This window comes from Ailuropoda melanoleuca, chromosome 15 (genome assembly GCF_002007445.2).
Source record: "Ailuropoda melanoleuca isolate Jingjing chromosome 15, ASM200744v2, whole genome shotgun sequence".
Classification (NCBI taxonomy): domain Eukaryota; kingdom Metazoa; phylum Chordata; class Mammalia; order Carnivora; family Ursidae; genus Ailuropoda; species Ailuropoda melanoleuca.
In genome coordinates this window covers 25175294-25192673 of record NC_048232.1, presented here as the reverse complement: position 1 = coordinate 25192673, position 17380 = coordinate 25175294, and the positions used below count along the sequence as shown (strand labels likewise).

The 17380-nt window shown below is 40.1% G+C and overlaps 1 protein-coding gene across 3 annotated transcripts in view; it reads left to right on the top strand.

Annotated features, from left to right (window-relative positions):
• The window catches only part of MPP7 (membrane palmitoylated protein 7), a 297751-nt gene that overhangs the window by 50623 nt on the left and 229748 nt on the right, over positions 1-17380 (top strand). For 2 of the 3 annotated variants that reach the window (XM_034643997.1, XM_034643996.1), the window contains exon 2: positions 11434-11677. In XM_034643997.1, coding sequence (XP_034499888.1) covers positions 11434-11677 — 244 coding nt within the window. Of the gene's footprint in view, positions 1-11433; positions 11678-17380 lie in introns of those variants that run through there. The other variant, XM_011230637.2, reaches the window with a different exon arrangement.

The window sequence follows — 17380 nt, the reverse complement described above, 5'->3', positions numbered from 1 at the left end:
TTATGTGTCCATATTTTGTCTCAAATTTGGAAAATTTTCAGCCATTATTTCTTTAAATAGTCTCTCTGTTTCTTTCCTGTTTCTCCTTCTGGGTCTCCCATAATGCATATATAGTCTTTTTATGGTGTCCTATGGCCCATAGGCTCTTTCCTTCACATATATATTTTTTTCATTCCTCTGACTCAGTAATTTCATGTTTTCTAATTTGCTGATTGTTCTGCTTGATCAAATATGAAGTTGGGTCTGTCTGGTGAATTTTTCAGTTTAATTAGTATATTCTTCAACTCCAAAGTTTACCTTTTATGGAAGTTTCTATCTTTGTGTTGATGTTCTTATTTTGTTCATGTGGTGTTTCCCTGATTTCATTTAGGTCTCTGTGTTGTCTTTTAGCTCATTGAGCATCTTTAGAATGATTATTTTAAATTATTTGTCAGGTAATTCTAAATCTCCATTTCTTTAGGATTGGTTGTGGTGCTTTATTTTGTTCCTTTGATCGAACCATTTTTACTAGTTTCTTTGTAGGCCTTTTGATCTTTTGTTGAAATATGGGTGTTTGAAAAGACAATGATCTCTTTAGTCTTAATTGACTGGCTTCACAGAGTGCAAGACCTTCACTAATCACCCTGACTAGAGATCCTGTGAACCCCTCCAACTTTTTCTGGAGATGCATATTTTCTGGGCTTGTGTGTGTAATTTCTGAGGCTTTTGTTTTCTCCTCAGGCTCCCGTAATCTCTTTCCTCTCTTTGGCATCTGCCTGTGACTGTGCAATCTCCCCGATGCTATTATGTGCCTCAGTGTTTGACTTTCTTCTCAGCAGCCTCCAACCTGGCATCCAAATTATGCTGCCTTCCTGTGAGCATTTATAGCCAGACAAGAGAGAAACCTAGTCCTTCAGACATCGCTTTAGCATGCCAAATCATTGAATGCATGTTCCTCTTTTCTCTTTCCCTCCCCCGGGGAGAAACTAGGTATTGGTTGGTTGTTTTTTTTAATTTATTTTTATTTTTTTGATTGTTCTTCATTGAATGAGGGAAGGGGATTAAGGTAGGGAAATGCAGTGAACTCTGTCTGCTTCAGTGTGGTTCTTTTTGGCTTTTACTCACCTAGGTGATACAACCACTTAAGGGGTTTCTGGAGTTGTCAGAGACAATTAGGTCTTTATATTGTTGTTAAGTTTCTCCTAAGGGAACAGGGCCTGGGGTTTTTCTGTTCCACCATCTTGCTAATGTCGGTCCCTGTACACATTTGGTTTTTAACTCCAGTCACTGTTAGGATATTTTACCTGTGTTACCTTCCATGCCTGTACAGATAATCACAGCTGTGTTACTATTAGAGGCTTTATTGCTAAAGGGCTATTTTTGCTAAGGGTTGTAATTTGACGTTAAATGTAGTTCTTTAATAAACATGGGTTTATTCTGTTTTTGGGAGTGTTAATTTTTTCTTTTAAAGATTTTATTTGAGAGAGAAAGAGCAAGCACAAGCACAAGTGGGGAGGGGCAGAAGGAAAGGGAGAAGCGGGCTCTCCGCTGAGCAGGAAACCTGATGTGGAGCTCTCTCCTAGGACCCTGGGATCCTGACCTGAACCGAAGGCTGATGCTTAACAGACTCAGCCACGCAGGTGCCCCTGTGTGTGTTAATGTGAATAGGAAGTGATACATAATTTTATTTTATTTTATTTTATTTTATTTTATTTTATTTTATTTTATTTTTTTAAAGATTTTATTTATTTGACAGAGATAGAGACAGCCAACAAGAGAGGGAACACAAGCAGGAGGAGTGGGAGAGGAAGAAGCAGGCTCATAGCGGAGGAGCCTGATGTGGGGCCTCGATCCCATAACGCCGGGATCATGCCCTGAGCCGAAGGCAGACGCTTAACTGCTGTGCCACTTAGGTGCCCCGATACATAATTTTAATAAGTCTTGTTTTGTTGGCTGGTTTATTTTTAGGTTTTTCATAAAATTTTGAAAGTACTATGAATTCTAGTCAGTGCTGTGGTGACATTTTGTTAATAAGAAAGATTCAGTAGTGTCTGAATTGTGTTCTTCAGCTTCTAACGTAGTCCATTGTTTCCTGTACAGAACATAGAGGAATAATATCCTTAGTTAACCTTGCAAGATGTGACAGTAGTTTTCTGGAAATATCTGTGGCTATAAGATAGGGTATGGGCTTTGTAGATGTGGTGTAGTCCTAAGTGTTCAAAACCAATGGATTGGAGCCTGGGAATATTGTTTTTTGAACCTACCTGAGGTTTTGGGTGGTCAGTCAGAGAAGGCATGGTATCAGGGGACTGAAGAGCAAGCTAGCGGGTGTGGACATGAAGTGGGCAGTTTTCTTATTTATAAATAAGCAGCATAAAATAAAACAAGGATATTAAAGGAAAGGTTGTGGGAAGGGGGAAGGTAATCTTTGAGCATCTGGTGCATTTCCAGTGCTTTAGACAGATTTCAGTTAGCCACCACCAAAAGTAAGTGAGTCACAGATAGTATTTCCATTTGACAGCTAAGAGGACTTAACGGCAAAGGTTAAATAAGAGAGTTAAGGGGCAGCGTGGTACAGTGTGATTGGCAGTGTGGACATCAGGTCCATATGCGCTGGCATTAGAATCCTTTCAAGCTGTGGGCTTAAGGTAAATTGCTTAAAAATTCAGTTTCCTCGTCTGTAAAGTTATCCTATTGCTTACATTATATGATTATTGTAAGAATTAAATGAAACCATGCATGTTGAGTTTTTAACCTAATGTCCGGGAAATTGTATGAACTCAATTAATGTTATATGTCACTAACAAATATAAATTAAATATATATATATATATAGACATATAAATATAAATAATAAATATATAGAAATGTATATATATGTGTTGAGTTTTTAACCTAATGTCCGGGAAATTGTATGCACTCAATGTCATTTGTCACCAACATTTATATATGTATGTATTTATATTTATATATATGTATAAATATGTATTTGTATTTACATAAAATATATATTTATATACTTATTCATATATAAATATGTATATATAAATATATAAAATATATGTATTTATGTTTATATATTTATATTTATATGTTTATACATTACATATAGGTACACACATATATATAATTTAAATTGGTATTTTATTGGTTTCCCAAGGTCTCCTATCTTGTAAGTTGTGCCTGTGGCATGTGGTAGAATCAGGAGACCGGTCTCTCACCAAATCCTGTATTCTTTTCATTATAGAACCTCAAAAAGTTTGCTGGCCTGGAAGTGAGAAGTAGAGTGATGAAATGAGGTCGAACAGTGTTAATAAAGCTGTCATCTGTTGATTGGCTGCTATAGGTTAGGTGTTTTACTTATGTCCTTGCATTTAATCTCATTCCATTAAATAGCCTGGCCAAGACCAGGGAGCGAGTACGGCAGAGCTGGGCTGTCTCATTTCAGAATCTGTGCTCTCCTCGTTAGGCAGTGCTGTCTCCCCATAGGTAAACTAATGAGGTTATTTTGACCGTGAAGGAAAAGGGAGCTATTGGAGGGTTGGAACTGGTCACACAAAGAAGGACTTCTGACTAAGGTTCATTACACAGTTTTTAAGGACACATGATGATATGGGTTCCATCGTTAGGGAAATCTAGTGGGGGATGAAAGCCCAAGAAAAATAGAAAATTATGTTGATGTATCTTAATTATCAAAGATGATTACAAGATTGGTTTTTCCAATAGAGAGGACATAAGGCAATGCTGATGGAATGCTGGGATGGATCTGAGTTGGAAAATATGAAGTTACCATTCTCTCCTGCCCCCAACAATTAGAGGAAAGTGCCAAAATATAGGGAAGAAAAAAAGAAAAAAAAGAAAGTGGGTCAGTGACGGTTAATGGTATAATCTTGAAGACTATCCAAGACTTTCTAGTAGGGGGTGGTAGAACATCAATATGATGGAAACAAGTCATCATCAGAAAGGAAGTGTCCCACTGTGAGAGGTGGGGGAGTGCCCAACACTAGAAATGCCACTGGTTTTACTTGAGGACGGTCTGAGGGAAAACCCTGGGGTCGTGATGCACTGATTTGCTGAAGATGCTTTGCGGAGTCTGGAATGAGGTCAACGCTTGGGAGTGTCAGTGCATTCATTATGCCAGTGCTTCCAGACGGGGGAACCTGAGTGAGTGAGTGCGACAATGACAATGTGTGCCTTCTTGCCGAGAACCCTGACCGGGGGCCGCCCTGACGTGTGTGGTTAATGCCCCTTTGGGGCAAGTGAGCCAGGGGTCCTTGCAGACTTCCCTAATAGCTTTAAAGCTCAGGTGTCTTTACCTGGGGGTTATAAAGCAGTATTTCTCCTAAGTCTTCAGAGTTTTATAGGATTCTTTCAATGGGATTCTATTTTTTCTCTTGCTTTGGTATTTTCCTTTCCATTTGTGGAAAGGAGATAATGTGAGTTTTGTGTTACGTAATAATTGAACCCTCTTGAGTTTGTGAAACGTGGGGTGTTTTTAATCTTTCATAATTTTCCTCTTATCCTCAAGAGCCAGGATTTTTTGTGTTTGGTTGTATAAAGCATATTTGCTTACATATAGCAGCTGAACATGTTGCCAGTTTTAAGTTAGTTTTAATTTTCTTGGTATACTGACAGATTATAAGAGTCTTGGAATAGACAAAATTCAAATGTGATTTTTTTGTATGATTAGGAACTGCATAGTTTAAAAGTCTGTATCTGTTGTTTTGCATACATTTCTGCATTGAATAGTGGAAGTAGTTTTTAAAAACTCATTTCCTTTGAATGTTTAAAAAATAATAAAAATATGACTGGAAAGCATGCTACTTTTAGATTTAAGGGACTGGCAGGTAGGGTGTCATAGCATAGAATAGTGGTCGCCAAACTCAGCCCTCTCTGTCTCTGTAAATAAAATATTATAGGAACAAAGTCATACTATGTATGGCCTGTGTTGAGACAGAGACCATATGGACCACAAAGGCTAAAATACGCCTTTTGCAGAATTGCGTGCTTACCCTGGCATAGAATAGCGGTTCTTGACTTTTAGGGTCTCTGGACATTTTTACACTTTTAAAATTTATTAAAGACTCTGAAGCATTTTATTTATATGCATTGTACTGATGTTTACCATATTGGAAATTAAAACTGAGTAATGAAAAAAATGATTTCAAATCATTTAAAAATAACAATATTAGGGGTTTCTGGCTGGCTCAGTTGGTAGAGCATGTGACTCTTGATCTCAGGGTGTGAGTTCCAGCCCCAAATTGGGTGTAGAGGTTACTTTAAAATAACAAATACTAAACTTGTTACCTGTTAACATAAATAACATTTTTTTTTTTTTTAAAGAGAGGTGGATTGAGAGAGAGAGAGAGGGAGGGAGGGGCAGAGAGAGAGGGAGAGAGAATCTCAAGCAGGCTCCATGCCCAGCACAGAGCACGAGGTGGGGCCTAGAGATCCTGACCTGAGCCAAAATCAAGAGTTGGATGTCTAACTCACTGAGCCAACCAGGGGCCCCCAAATAACATTTCTATGAAAAATAACTTGTTTCCCCAAACAAAAAACTTCAGTAAATTGGGATTTCTCTAGTGCCTGGATTTATAGCCATTTCCATATCCATAATTTTCAGTTTGTTGCTGTTTTGGTTGAAGGATATGAAGAAAATCACACAGGTCTGCAGATGGAAAAGGGACAGGTGTTTTGATAGCCCCTTCAGTGAATTGTGGACAGTCTTGATACAACACCAAAACTTGTTGCATGGTTGTTTATTAAAGGGAGTTGCAATGTGGAATCTGAAAATGTATCCTTAAACTTACCATATTGGAAGTGTGAAATCCACTGCTCTGTCTTGCACTTTGAATGAATCTTTTATTCATGCATGATTTTCTAATATCATGTATTGAGATTTTTTTCTAAAATATTGGTTCACCATCCACACGTAGACACTATTTAAAAAATCACATTGCTTAATATCACCACTGATCTCAGAAGAACCTTCGGTATTGGGAAGCTACTGGAACTATGCAAAATGGGGGCTGGGTCTGGTGTGTTTGCATTTCCCAGCACCTCTCAAAGTGAGGCCAAGGAAGCCTCTGGTGGACCTGAGTTTTATACAATTCTGTTTTTTGCTCAAAAGCTTATGTTTCATCATTAGCAACACATACTGTCAGTTTTATTAAAATCCCAGACTCATTTCATTCATTTTCGAAAGAATGTGTACCAAATTCTCAAGCCTGATTAAGGTAAGTAGCTGACTAACTTGTCTTTCAGTTGTTCTTTTAAGTAAAAATAGTTCTCCATGAAACAGCTGGTTTGGTTTGCAGAAACTATCACACAGGTGTTTATCTTTGAGACAAACATGACTTCTGGCAGCAACACCTTCTATGTCCTCATTTCATCGCACCAAATACTGAAAAGATGGACACTGAAGAGGCAGTTATTCAGTAATTTGATTAAGAACTTTTTACTTCATTAAGAACATTCTAGAGTGAACATTTTTTTTAAAAAAAATTTTATTTATTTATTTGACAGAGATAGAGACAGCCAGCGAGAGAGGGAACACAGCAGGGGGAGTGGGAGAGGAAGAAGCAGGCTCATAGCGGAGGAGCCTGATGTGGGGCTCATCCCACAACACTGGGATCATGCCCTGAGCCGAAGGCAGATGCTTAACGACTGAGCCACCCAGGCGCCCCTAGGGTGAACGTTTTTTTCTCTTTCTCCTCCTCCCTGTCTTCTTCTTCTTTTTTAATGTGCATGCTTGGCACTGAAGAGTGCAGGGATGCATCATCTCAGTTTGGTACTAGTGGTTTTTCCCCTCATTACTTTTCACTGTCAGTGCCCATGTCGACACGGTACAAAGGCAAATGGCATCTCAGTATTTTTATGAAAATGATTTGACCTCATGAACCTCTCTGTGAGAGGGTCTTGGAGACCAGTGGGGGTCTGCAGACCACACTCAGAGAACTGCTGGTGTAAATGGTATAAATACCATCTTAGATAAGCAGATCTAAGCCACTTAGCTACGTTCTGCTTCCTTTATTGTCCTAGTTTGTCAATGTTAACAAGTACCAGTTTGCTGCTTGCATTGGCTAATATATAACTAATAAATCTTTCAGATCAAGCCTTAAAAAAAAATCTCTGATATATATTTTTTAGAAAAAGTTTACTCTTTGTGTTTTTTTACGGCTCTCGTCAGATTTTGAAAGCGTAACCTAGAATATTTGTAACTGGTGAAATAACCTGCAGTTGGATTACTGGGTACAGTTACAGTCTCCTGAAACAGTAACATATTAATAGGATTTTTAAATACTTATGACGAGTTAATTCAAAGGTTTCATGTTTGGGGCACCTGGGTGGCTCAGTCCGTTAAGCCTCCGACTCTTGATTTCAGCTCAGGTCATGATCTTGGGGCCGTGAGATTGAGCCCCGTGTTGGACTCCACACTCAGCAGGGAGTCAACTTGAGATTCTCTCTCTTTTCCTCCCCCTGCTTCTCTCCCTGCTCACGTTCTCTCTCTCTGTCAGATAAATACATACATAAAATCTTAAAAATGTTTTCATGTTCTTGCATATAAGAGGCTGGTTGCCCGGGACCAACCTTGATTAGAGCGTGGGAACTTACAGTCGCTACGTCTGGAGATATGCGAGGGGCTAGAGGCAGCATCAGTCCCCAAGGGCCAGGGATTTAATCAGTCGTGCCTATAAAATGAAGTCTCCATAAAAACCCGAAAGGACAGAGTTCAGAATGCTGCTGGGTTGGTGAACAGGTGGACGTGCGGGGGAGGGGAAGGAGAGTCGAGCACCCGGAGAGGGGAGGGCATGGGAGCTCTGCGCTCCTTCCCACACACTTGCCCTGCGCTTCTCTCCCGTCTGGCTGTTCCGGAGTTGTATCTTTTTATAATAAACCGGTGGTCTGGGCAGTCAGTGTTTTCCTGAGTTCTTTGAGTGGCTCTAGCAGCTTAAGAAAAACCAAGCAGGGGTTCTTGGGAACCTCCGATTTATAGTGAATTGATCAGAAGCACAGATGACCTGCCTGAACTTGGGATGGACATGGGGGTAGGGCAGTCTTGTGGGACTGTGCCCTTAACCTGTGGGATCTGATGCCACCTGAGGTAGAGAGTTGCCAGAATGGAATTAAATCGTAGGACACTCAGCACGTGCTGCAGAATTGCTGGAGGTGGAAAACCGCTGTGGGTGGCAGAGGGAAGTGGTGTCACAGTGACCTATTGAGAGGACGGGGAGGCACACAGGAGGAGTATATATTTCTTAACAGTTGTGTGTGCCTATTAATGAAAACTTCTGCAGATGACTATTTCTCTGGGTGCCTTAAGACAATTTTTGCTTCACTGAAAATTCAAAAAAAAAACCAAAAACCCAAAAAACTTACTGCGACAAACACTTGCACTTCCGTTGTTGACCATTAGATGTCATGAGTGTCACGGGAGCCCTAAGGGTTACCCAAGGCCCGTAGAAATTGAACATTGTAAGCTCGTAGACCTTCACATATTTCATTGTTTCCACATGATCGATGCCAGAAGAACCTGATACTGTGTGATATATAGAAGCAAGGTACAACTGGAATAATGAAATTTCAAAAATAAGCCTTTTTAAAGGAGGGTTGTAATAGTTCTATCGGGTATTGTAAATGTTTCAGGTGCACTTGATACCGCTGTCGGGTTCCTGGCGTTTGGGTCTCTCTCTTTTTTATGGAAAGATGGATTGAACTTCAATTTAAGAATATTCGGTAATCCCTCTCAGGACATACTGTAACAGCTGGTATTTTTGTGTTGTAGTAAATTGATTCCATACAACAGTCAGTAGTAATTATGACTGCATTCTGACAAATTCCAAAGTATTTTCAATAAATTTAGCCAGAGAAAATAACATGATTACTACAAAAATTTAGCTCTGTTTGAGAGCTAAACCCAGCAACTCTGCTTCGTTGCACAGAATAGTAAGCATTTTTACCGGCTGGGATTTTATCAAACCGTTTACTTTTTATTCATATACTTATCTATGTTCTGAGAAGATAATTACTTTGTAGCATATATTTCTTAAGTAACATGACTTGGGAAAAATTTAACCTTGGGCGTTCGTCATGAAATAAAAAGTGAGAAATGCCGAGGCCTTTCATGAGTGGCATTATGTGTACGGCAGTAATATCAACTCGGAAGGATGTTTTGCTGTGGGAATGTAAGGTTGTCTTAGTATTAATACAGTGCTTGATATAAGATCACTTATTATATGGTGTTTGTGGTTTATAAGAGTGAAGCATCGTAAGTTCTTTAAAGCGTGAAGAAAGGGGTCGTATGTGTGGTATAGACCATTGTATATTTCTATAGTTAAACAATCTGTACTATTTAAATTATGATTTACAGCATAAAGGGCTTGAATTATCTACATAACACACACATGTAATAACTGCCTCCCCACACGCATATACATACTGCCCTAATGGTAGAAATGCGTGTGTGTAGGCTTTACACATTTCAGCTGTTTCCTTTTTTTCCTCAGCAAAGCAGAAGTCTTACTGAGCGCATTCTTTAAATCACGTATGGTCTGTTTCTTATTTTCTTTGTGTCCGAATTAAGGAACACTTGTATGTAGTTGAATTTTAATCCTGATTACTAGAATAATTTGTGAAAGCAAAGCAGAGCTGCCACTTAAAATTATTGGGGCAAACAGCCTCAGAGATGGGCATTAATGAAACTTCGCCTTTCTCACTTATTTTTTGCTTCGTGATTTCTATTTTGTTTGGTATTGAAAATAACTGCCCTCATATTTTCAATTAACGGTCTTCTCTGCGTATTTTTAACTTCGTCAACCTTTGTAATACGAAACAAAATGCAGGTTATTGCATCAGATCGTCTGGTTCAAGGTAGTCCCTTTGGTGAATTTTTTCATACTAACGTTCGCTTTGATAGTTAAAAAGCTAATTTAGAAGGTTTTAATAGAATTTTGCAGTTTAGACTCAAGTGAAATTTGGCAAGCTTATTATTCCTTATTCTGTAATATGAATCAGCAATTTAAAGGCTTCACGGGTTGAAGTGAGCCAGTTTTTTGAGTGTTTACAATATCTGTTTTTCTTGTTAATGTATGTTAAAATATGCTTTTAAATTACTGAATCTGCTTTATAGAGAACTGGGGGAAAATGCATTAAAAATGCACTGAAACACACTGTGTGGGTCTTCTGATTTCTAAAAAAAAACGTAAATGGAGTGTGTTTTCCTTTCTTAGGCAGCAGTGGTCCAAATTTAAAACACATGGCCTTCTCCTAGGTGTCAGGCCAGCGTAAATTTTAATCTCGCTACTTTCTTTTATGTTTTCATTTCATAATCTCTTTGCCCGAATTGCACAGCTCCAGTCCTCGTAGGCCAGCATTTCTTGTTTGCTGGTCACGTGCCAGACACTGTGTGTGAGCCTTAGCGTACTTAATTATCAAACGATTCTAGATCGCTGTTATCTCCATTTGTAGATACGGAAGTGCAGGCGCAGTGAGATTAAATAAATAGTCCAAGATCACAGATTTAGCAGGTTGAGAGATTAGGCCAAACTCTGGAGTCCTTGCTCTTCAGATACGAGACAAGAGCCCCTTACTGCTTATGTCGGGATAAACCGCAGTTGAAACAACTTTTGAAAAAAAATTGGTATTTTTCAAAGTGCATCAAAGCTTCGTTTTTTACTCAAACAATTGACTTTTGTGTATTAGCTTGGATTGGGAGGTCTCGTTTAGATTGTTAACCCTTCTGTGACTCTCTAACATCTTCGAGTCTAGTAGTTTCTCCAGGTGAGTTGAAGTTTCAGTTGGAGAACTTTGCAGTTGGCATATTAGGAAGAGCTATTTAAAAAATTGCAAGTATCAGGGCACCTGGGTGGCACAGCGGTTAAGCATCTGCCTTCGGCTCAGGGCGTGATCCCGGCGTTATGGGATCAAGCCCCACATCAGGCTCCTCTGCTATGAGCCTGCTTCTTCCTCTCCCACTCCCCCTGCTTGTGTTCCCTCTCTCTCTGGCTGTCTCTATCTCTGTTGAATAAATAATAAAATCTTTAAAAAAAATTGCAAGTATTTATAAGCTGTTGACCATCTATAGTCGCTGTTCTATGTTAAAAATACAGCATGGAATCACGGTAACAGAGGCAAAGCATTTGAGAATAGCACTGGCGTTAAAAGCCTTCTTTACGTTCTCAGTCTTCATTCAGCAGTCCTCAAACCAACTGCAAACACCTTTCAGGAAGCCTTGATCTGTGCATGAGGAGATTTTGTGGTTTTTAATTAGAAATCTCACATCCAAATCAAAAACTCTCACACTGATATGTGCACGTAGCATGGACACAAAATGTGGAGGAATTGTGATCTTTCTGGTAAGCGTGTTGGAATAAGAACTCTGAATTAGTTGCAGAATGTTGCAATTTAGTAGTCTTCCCTATTATTATTTTTAAAGTGTTTTTCTTCTCTTTTTAGAAACGGCCTGCTCCGTACATAAATCTTGGTCGACAGCGTGGCTGCAGGCCACCGAGCTGGAATTCCCTGCGGCTTTCTAAGTGGAGAGTGTTTGGTGTGTGCCGTCCCAGCCTGCGGCTTGCATCATGCCAGCTTTGTCAACAGGATCTGGGAGCGACACAGGTATGTGAACCCACGAGGGACAGGTCTCCTTGCATCCTGACTGAAATTTTCTTGTTCACAGTGGAAAACAGCTTTGCTTTAAGTAAGTGCAAACAAATCAGGCTTGTTTTTCTGTCACCGGCGCGAGGGGCACAAAATCAGCTCCAATGCGTCCTTCCGAGAGAAATGCTGTCAAAGGACCTTAACTGACCACTGCTTTCTCCAGGTCGTGGTGGCTCGTGCGGATGCTGTTGTGCAGTCTTGCCTTTTGGAATCATGCCAGGCGTTGAAATTGTTTTTAAAAAAAAAAAAAAGAGTATTTTAAAACATACCAAAAAGCATGGCAAATACCGTGATATTCCTAATATTCTTCACTCAGTTTGCTAACAGGTATGAACCTTCGGCCATACTTCAGACCTCTCACTTTTTTCAGAAAGGAATCATAGTCTCTACCCCATTCTGGCGTTTTCTTTCTTCCTGTCCCCAGAGGTCAAAAAACTATTCTGAAGTTGGTCTATATCATTAAAGGATTCAGGTAAAACAAACAAGCATATTTCACCTTTATTATTGGTGGTAAGATTCAGTGGTACTTCCAATAGAGGGTTCCAAGAAAGGGAAGAAACTCATGGATGTATGTTACGTGTAGAATCCTCTCTTCCCGAACTGTTTCAGGAGATGGGAGGGGAGGTCAGTGCCCCTTTGAAGTCTTATTCTGGGGTTTCCCAGAAGCGGCACTTTTTATTTTTCATTTATAAGAAATTTTTTTCAAAGATTTTATTTATTTATTTGACAGAGATCGAGACAGCCAGCGAGAGAGGGAACACAAGCAGGGGGAGTGGGAGAGGAAAGCGGGCTTATAGCGGAGGAGCCTGATGTGGGGGCTCGATCCCATAATGCCGGGATCACGCCCTGAGCCAAAGGCAGACGCCCAACCGCTGTGCCACCCAGGCGCCCCCATTTATAAGAAGTTTTAATTAAAATGTGTGTGTGTGTGTTTTTCTTTTTTCTTTTTTTTTTTTGTATGGTGGACACACAATGTTACATTAGTTTCAGGTGTACAACATAGGAATTGAGCTTCTCTGTAGGTTGTGCTGAGCTCACAAGTGTAGCTGCCATCTGTCGCCATGCAGCACTGCTACAGTATCATTGACTGTATTCCTTATGCTGTGCCTTTAACGCCTGTGACTTGGTCATTCCATAACTAGGAGCCTGCGTCTCCCACACCCCTTCACCCATTTTGCCCATCCCCCAGCCGCCTCCCCCTGGCAACCATCAGTTCATTTTCTGTATTTATAGGTCTGAGAATCAGCACATTTTATTTTATTTTATTTATGTATTTATTTTTTTAAAGACTTTATTTATTTATTTGACAGAGAGATAGCCAGAGAGAGAGAACACAAGCCAGGGGAGTGGGAGAGGAAGAAGCAGGCTTCCAGCGGAGGAACCTGATGCGGGGCTCGATCTCAGGACTCTGGGATCACGCCCTGAGCTGAAGGCAGATGCTTAACAACTGAGCCACCCAGGCGCCCCTAGAATCAGTACTTTTTAAAAACTCGTGGACCCTTCGCGGAACTATTAAAACAGAATGTGAGCCGGGTCGAGGAGCTATGCCTTGCATTTTTAAGACCCCCTCAAAAGAAGTGAGGTAGTGCCTGGCTAAAAATCATGGTCTGTGTGTTGCGCTGACCGTCCTGAATTTGGTTTCCAACGGTGACATTCTGTAAGCAGTGGAGATAGCTGTCTTCACTGTGGGCAGTTCCTGGTACCATAATTTTAACAAAGCTGAACCACGAATTTGGAAATACAATTTTTTTGCTCTTTCAAGCATATCCGTACTTACCTTTTGGCAAGTTTTGTCTCGTCTTTATCCATCAGTAATGATTTTTTCCACTGTAATTTACACCGAGGATTAGTTTTTCTTAGGAAGTGATTTTGATTTTCAAATACATAAAACTTTTTTTCTCAAGGCATTCACTTGGAAGCCAGGTCCTTTGGAAAAAAATTTTTTTTCTTCGTTTTAGTTTTTATATAGTCCCACATTGTGTTCTACTACATAAAATGAATGATTTAACTTTCCATAGTGGTTTGGGAAATTATAGATAAAAATTTATTTGAACCATAAATTTACTGCAGTTGTGTAATGAATAAGTTTTATGCCTTGCTACTCGCCAAAAAATGCCTCCGTTTAATTGAATGCAAAATATTGTTGCTTACCGCTATCTCGAGGAATGATTAAAATGGAGTTATTTATAGTCAATGGGGCAGTCGCAGAGTCGCTCATGAAAATAGCAGAGGCTACTCAGAATTTGAAAATGACTGTTCCACACGTCGCTGGCTCACTGGGTGCAAATCTCAAGTGCCCGTGTGACTCACACTTTGCTTCGGGATATTTTTTGACCCATATGTCCCAACAAGCAGAGTCAAGCAGAGAAGACGTGCCTGTTCCAAGAGTCCCTGCATTCAGGGAAGCTCCAAACATGGCGCACGCATGAGACGCTTACAGTTCCCTTGTAGTTCCTTGTAGACTAGATGCAGTTTACCGGTCAGGGGTCATCTGTACCCTAGGCAGTGTTGCTTAGCCATGTCCTCTCCAGGGTCCGGAGCGAGAGAGCATAACCCAAGGGCAGATGCTCGTGTAGCAGGAGAGCGGCTCACAGCCACTCCAACGCCCATGGGACTCACGTGGGAAACTCCTTTCAGATACTTTCAGTGTAAAACTTAGACCGTGTCTCCCCCTCCCCTTTCTACTTACTTCACTTAAGGAAGAAAAAGTTTAATTACACAAGTAATCCATAAAAACATTCTCCTCATCAAAGATGTGTAGGTAAAAAAAGGAAAGGAATTCTCTACCCACGCTTTCCCTGCCCCTAGTCTCATTTTCTTTCTCCGTTTGATGAGTATCCTTCAAGAACGTTCTCTACGTTCAACAGTTTTATATGGATGTACATAAATACATTGTTTTAGGTCTTTTTGTTCTTTACTTTTTAATCAGATTCTGTCATACTCTGGACTGTTCTATAACGTTCTTTCCTGTACCAAGTAATGTCTCAGAACTGTATTTCCACGGTGCGTGCGTGTATTTGTATATCTATATAACCTTTCTATCTATACATACGTCTGTATATCTGCCTCATTCTTTTAAACTAAGGCCTCCTTCTCCATAATATCACCATTTAGTGAACCATACTTCTGTTGTCGAAAGACTTGGTTTTGCTCCTTTTGTAATATTTTGGAAGAAAAGATTTAAATATTGAATGGATGTTATCAAATTAAAGCGCTTAATGACCCGTGGACAGTGCATTAAGGATTCTTTCCCCCATGTTCTTGCCGAGCTTCAGTATTACGAGCCTTTATAATTTTTACCCATCTGATGGGTAAAACATGATATCTTAAATGTTAGATGTGCATTACTACTGAAACTGAGCATGTTTCCATTTGTTTAATGGCCATTTGTTCCTGTGCTGTGTCAGTTCATATCCTTTCCCATTTTTCTATTGGTTTTCATTTTCTTACATTTTTACAGAATTGCTTTGTCTTTTGTATATTATGGGGCATTTTAGGTTGAATACCATTTTTTTCGGTCAACCATTTGTCCTTTTTTCCATAAGTAGTATCATTTCTTTTCTTTTCTTTTTCTTTTTTGAAAGATTTTATTTATTTATTTGACAGAGAGAGAGAGACAGCCAGCGAGAGAGGGAACACAAGCAGGGGGAGTGGGAGAGGAAGAAGCAGGCTCCCAGCGGAGCAGGGAGCCCAACGTGGGGCTCGATCCCAGGACTCTGGGACCATGCCCTGAGCTGAAGGCAGATGCTAACGACTGAGCCTCCCAGGCGCCCCAGTATCATTTCTTTTATTGAGGTCGATAACTTTTATGTGGACAAATCAATCTTTTCTGTATGGTTAATGCTTTTTTTCCCCTTAGGCTTTCCTTTTTTTTTTTTTTTAATTTTTTTTTTAAAAGATTTTATTTATTTATTTGACAGAGACCCAGCGAGAGAGGGAACACAAGCAGGGGGGAGTGGGAGAGGAAGAAGCAGGCTCCCAGCAGAGGAGCCTGACGTGGGGCTTGATCCCATAACGCCGGGATCACGCCCTGAGCTGAAGGCAGACGCTTAACGACTGCGCCACCCAGGCGCCCCTTCCTTAGGCTTTCCTATGTACTGCAAGGTCATGAAGCTATTAAGATTTTCTTCTGATAATGAAAATCATTTGTTTTTACACATTTGGAATTTCAGTCCAGCTGTGATTTATATGTGGACTGAAATGGTAATCCAATTTTATTTCCCACATGAACAGCCGGTAGTCCCCAAATCAGTTATTCAGTAGTCTATCCTTTGGACATAAATTTGTAATATCCCCTCTATTATGCACCAGTATTACATATATGTTCTGGGTTTTCTTTCTTGGCTTTTTTAAAAAAAATAATTTTAATGGACCTAATGTTTTAGAGCAATTTCAGATAATACAGAAAGATTATGAAGAGAATACAGAGTTCCAGTACACTTTATGTCTTGTTTCCCTGATTATTAACATCTTACCTTAGTTTGCTACATTCATTTCAGTTAGTGAATCAGTATTGATACACTATTATTAACTATATACTTTATTCAGATTTTCTTAGTTTTCCCCCAATATCTTCTTCTTCTTCTTTTTTGCTCCAGGATCTCCTCTAACATTTAGCTGTCGTTGTCTCATTAGGCTCCTCTTGGCTGTGAAGTTTTCTCAGACTTTCCTTGTCTTTGGTGACCTTGACCGTTTTTAGAAGTACTAGTCAGGTGTGCTCTGGAATTCCCCTCTATTGGAATTTGTCTGATATAAAGTGCCATTGTTATCTTATCAAGGGTACATACTATCCGCTTGACCCATGACTATCGATGTTGGCTGACATGGGGCAGTAGTATTTGTCGGGTTTCTCCCCCGTGAAGTTATTCTCTTTTCCCATTCTTTCCATTGTGTACTTTTTGGAAGGAGGTCCCTCTGTGCAGCCCACACTTAGAATAGCGTGTCATGCTCCCCCTCCTTTAGAAGCTAAGGTATCGGGGTGGCTGGGTGGCTCAGTTGGTTAAGCGTCTGCCTTCAGCTCAGGTCATGATCTCAGGGTCCTGGGATCAAGCCCCACGTTGGGCTCCCTGTTCAGCGGGGAGCCTGCTTCTCCCTCTGCCTGACACTCCACCTGCTTGTGCTCTCGGTCTGTCAAATAAATAAATAAAAATCTGTAAAACAAAACAAAAAGAAGCTAAAGTATCTATATAATATATCTGGAATATTTTGTCTCTTTTCTCCCATTTATTCAGTGATATGTTTGTATCAGTGTGGACTCATGGATATTGATTGATATTTTGGGTTATAATCCAATCCAGAATTTATTTTGTTGTTCAAATACTCCAGTTTTGGCTGTCAAGAGCCATTTTAGTTGGCTCCCATCAGCGTGGGCTTGCTTGTTTAGTTTTAACAGTTCCTTACTTTTGGCACTACAAGGTGCCCTGGGCTCATTTTACAGTGCTCCAGTCCTGGACTCAGCCATTTCTCCAGGGAGCCCTAGTGCCTTTTACTGGGGAATGGGATTAGAACCCAGGATCTGGGTGATGGTTTGCACATTGCTACCAGAGTGTTGTTTCTCTTAGGTCCTCTCATCTGACAGAGAAGAGATACGTGTGTGTACGCTAACCCATGTAGATCCACACATTATAAATGTATTTGCGTGTGATCAGCTGTAACTGCACTCGGCTAAACACGGATTCTTACTGATGTCACCCACTCTAATCCATTAACAAATGGATCATTTTAGCCTCCTGCCCTTGCTGCT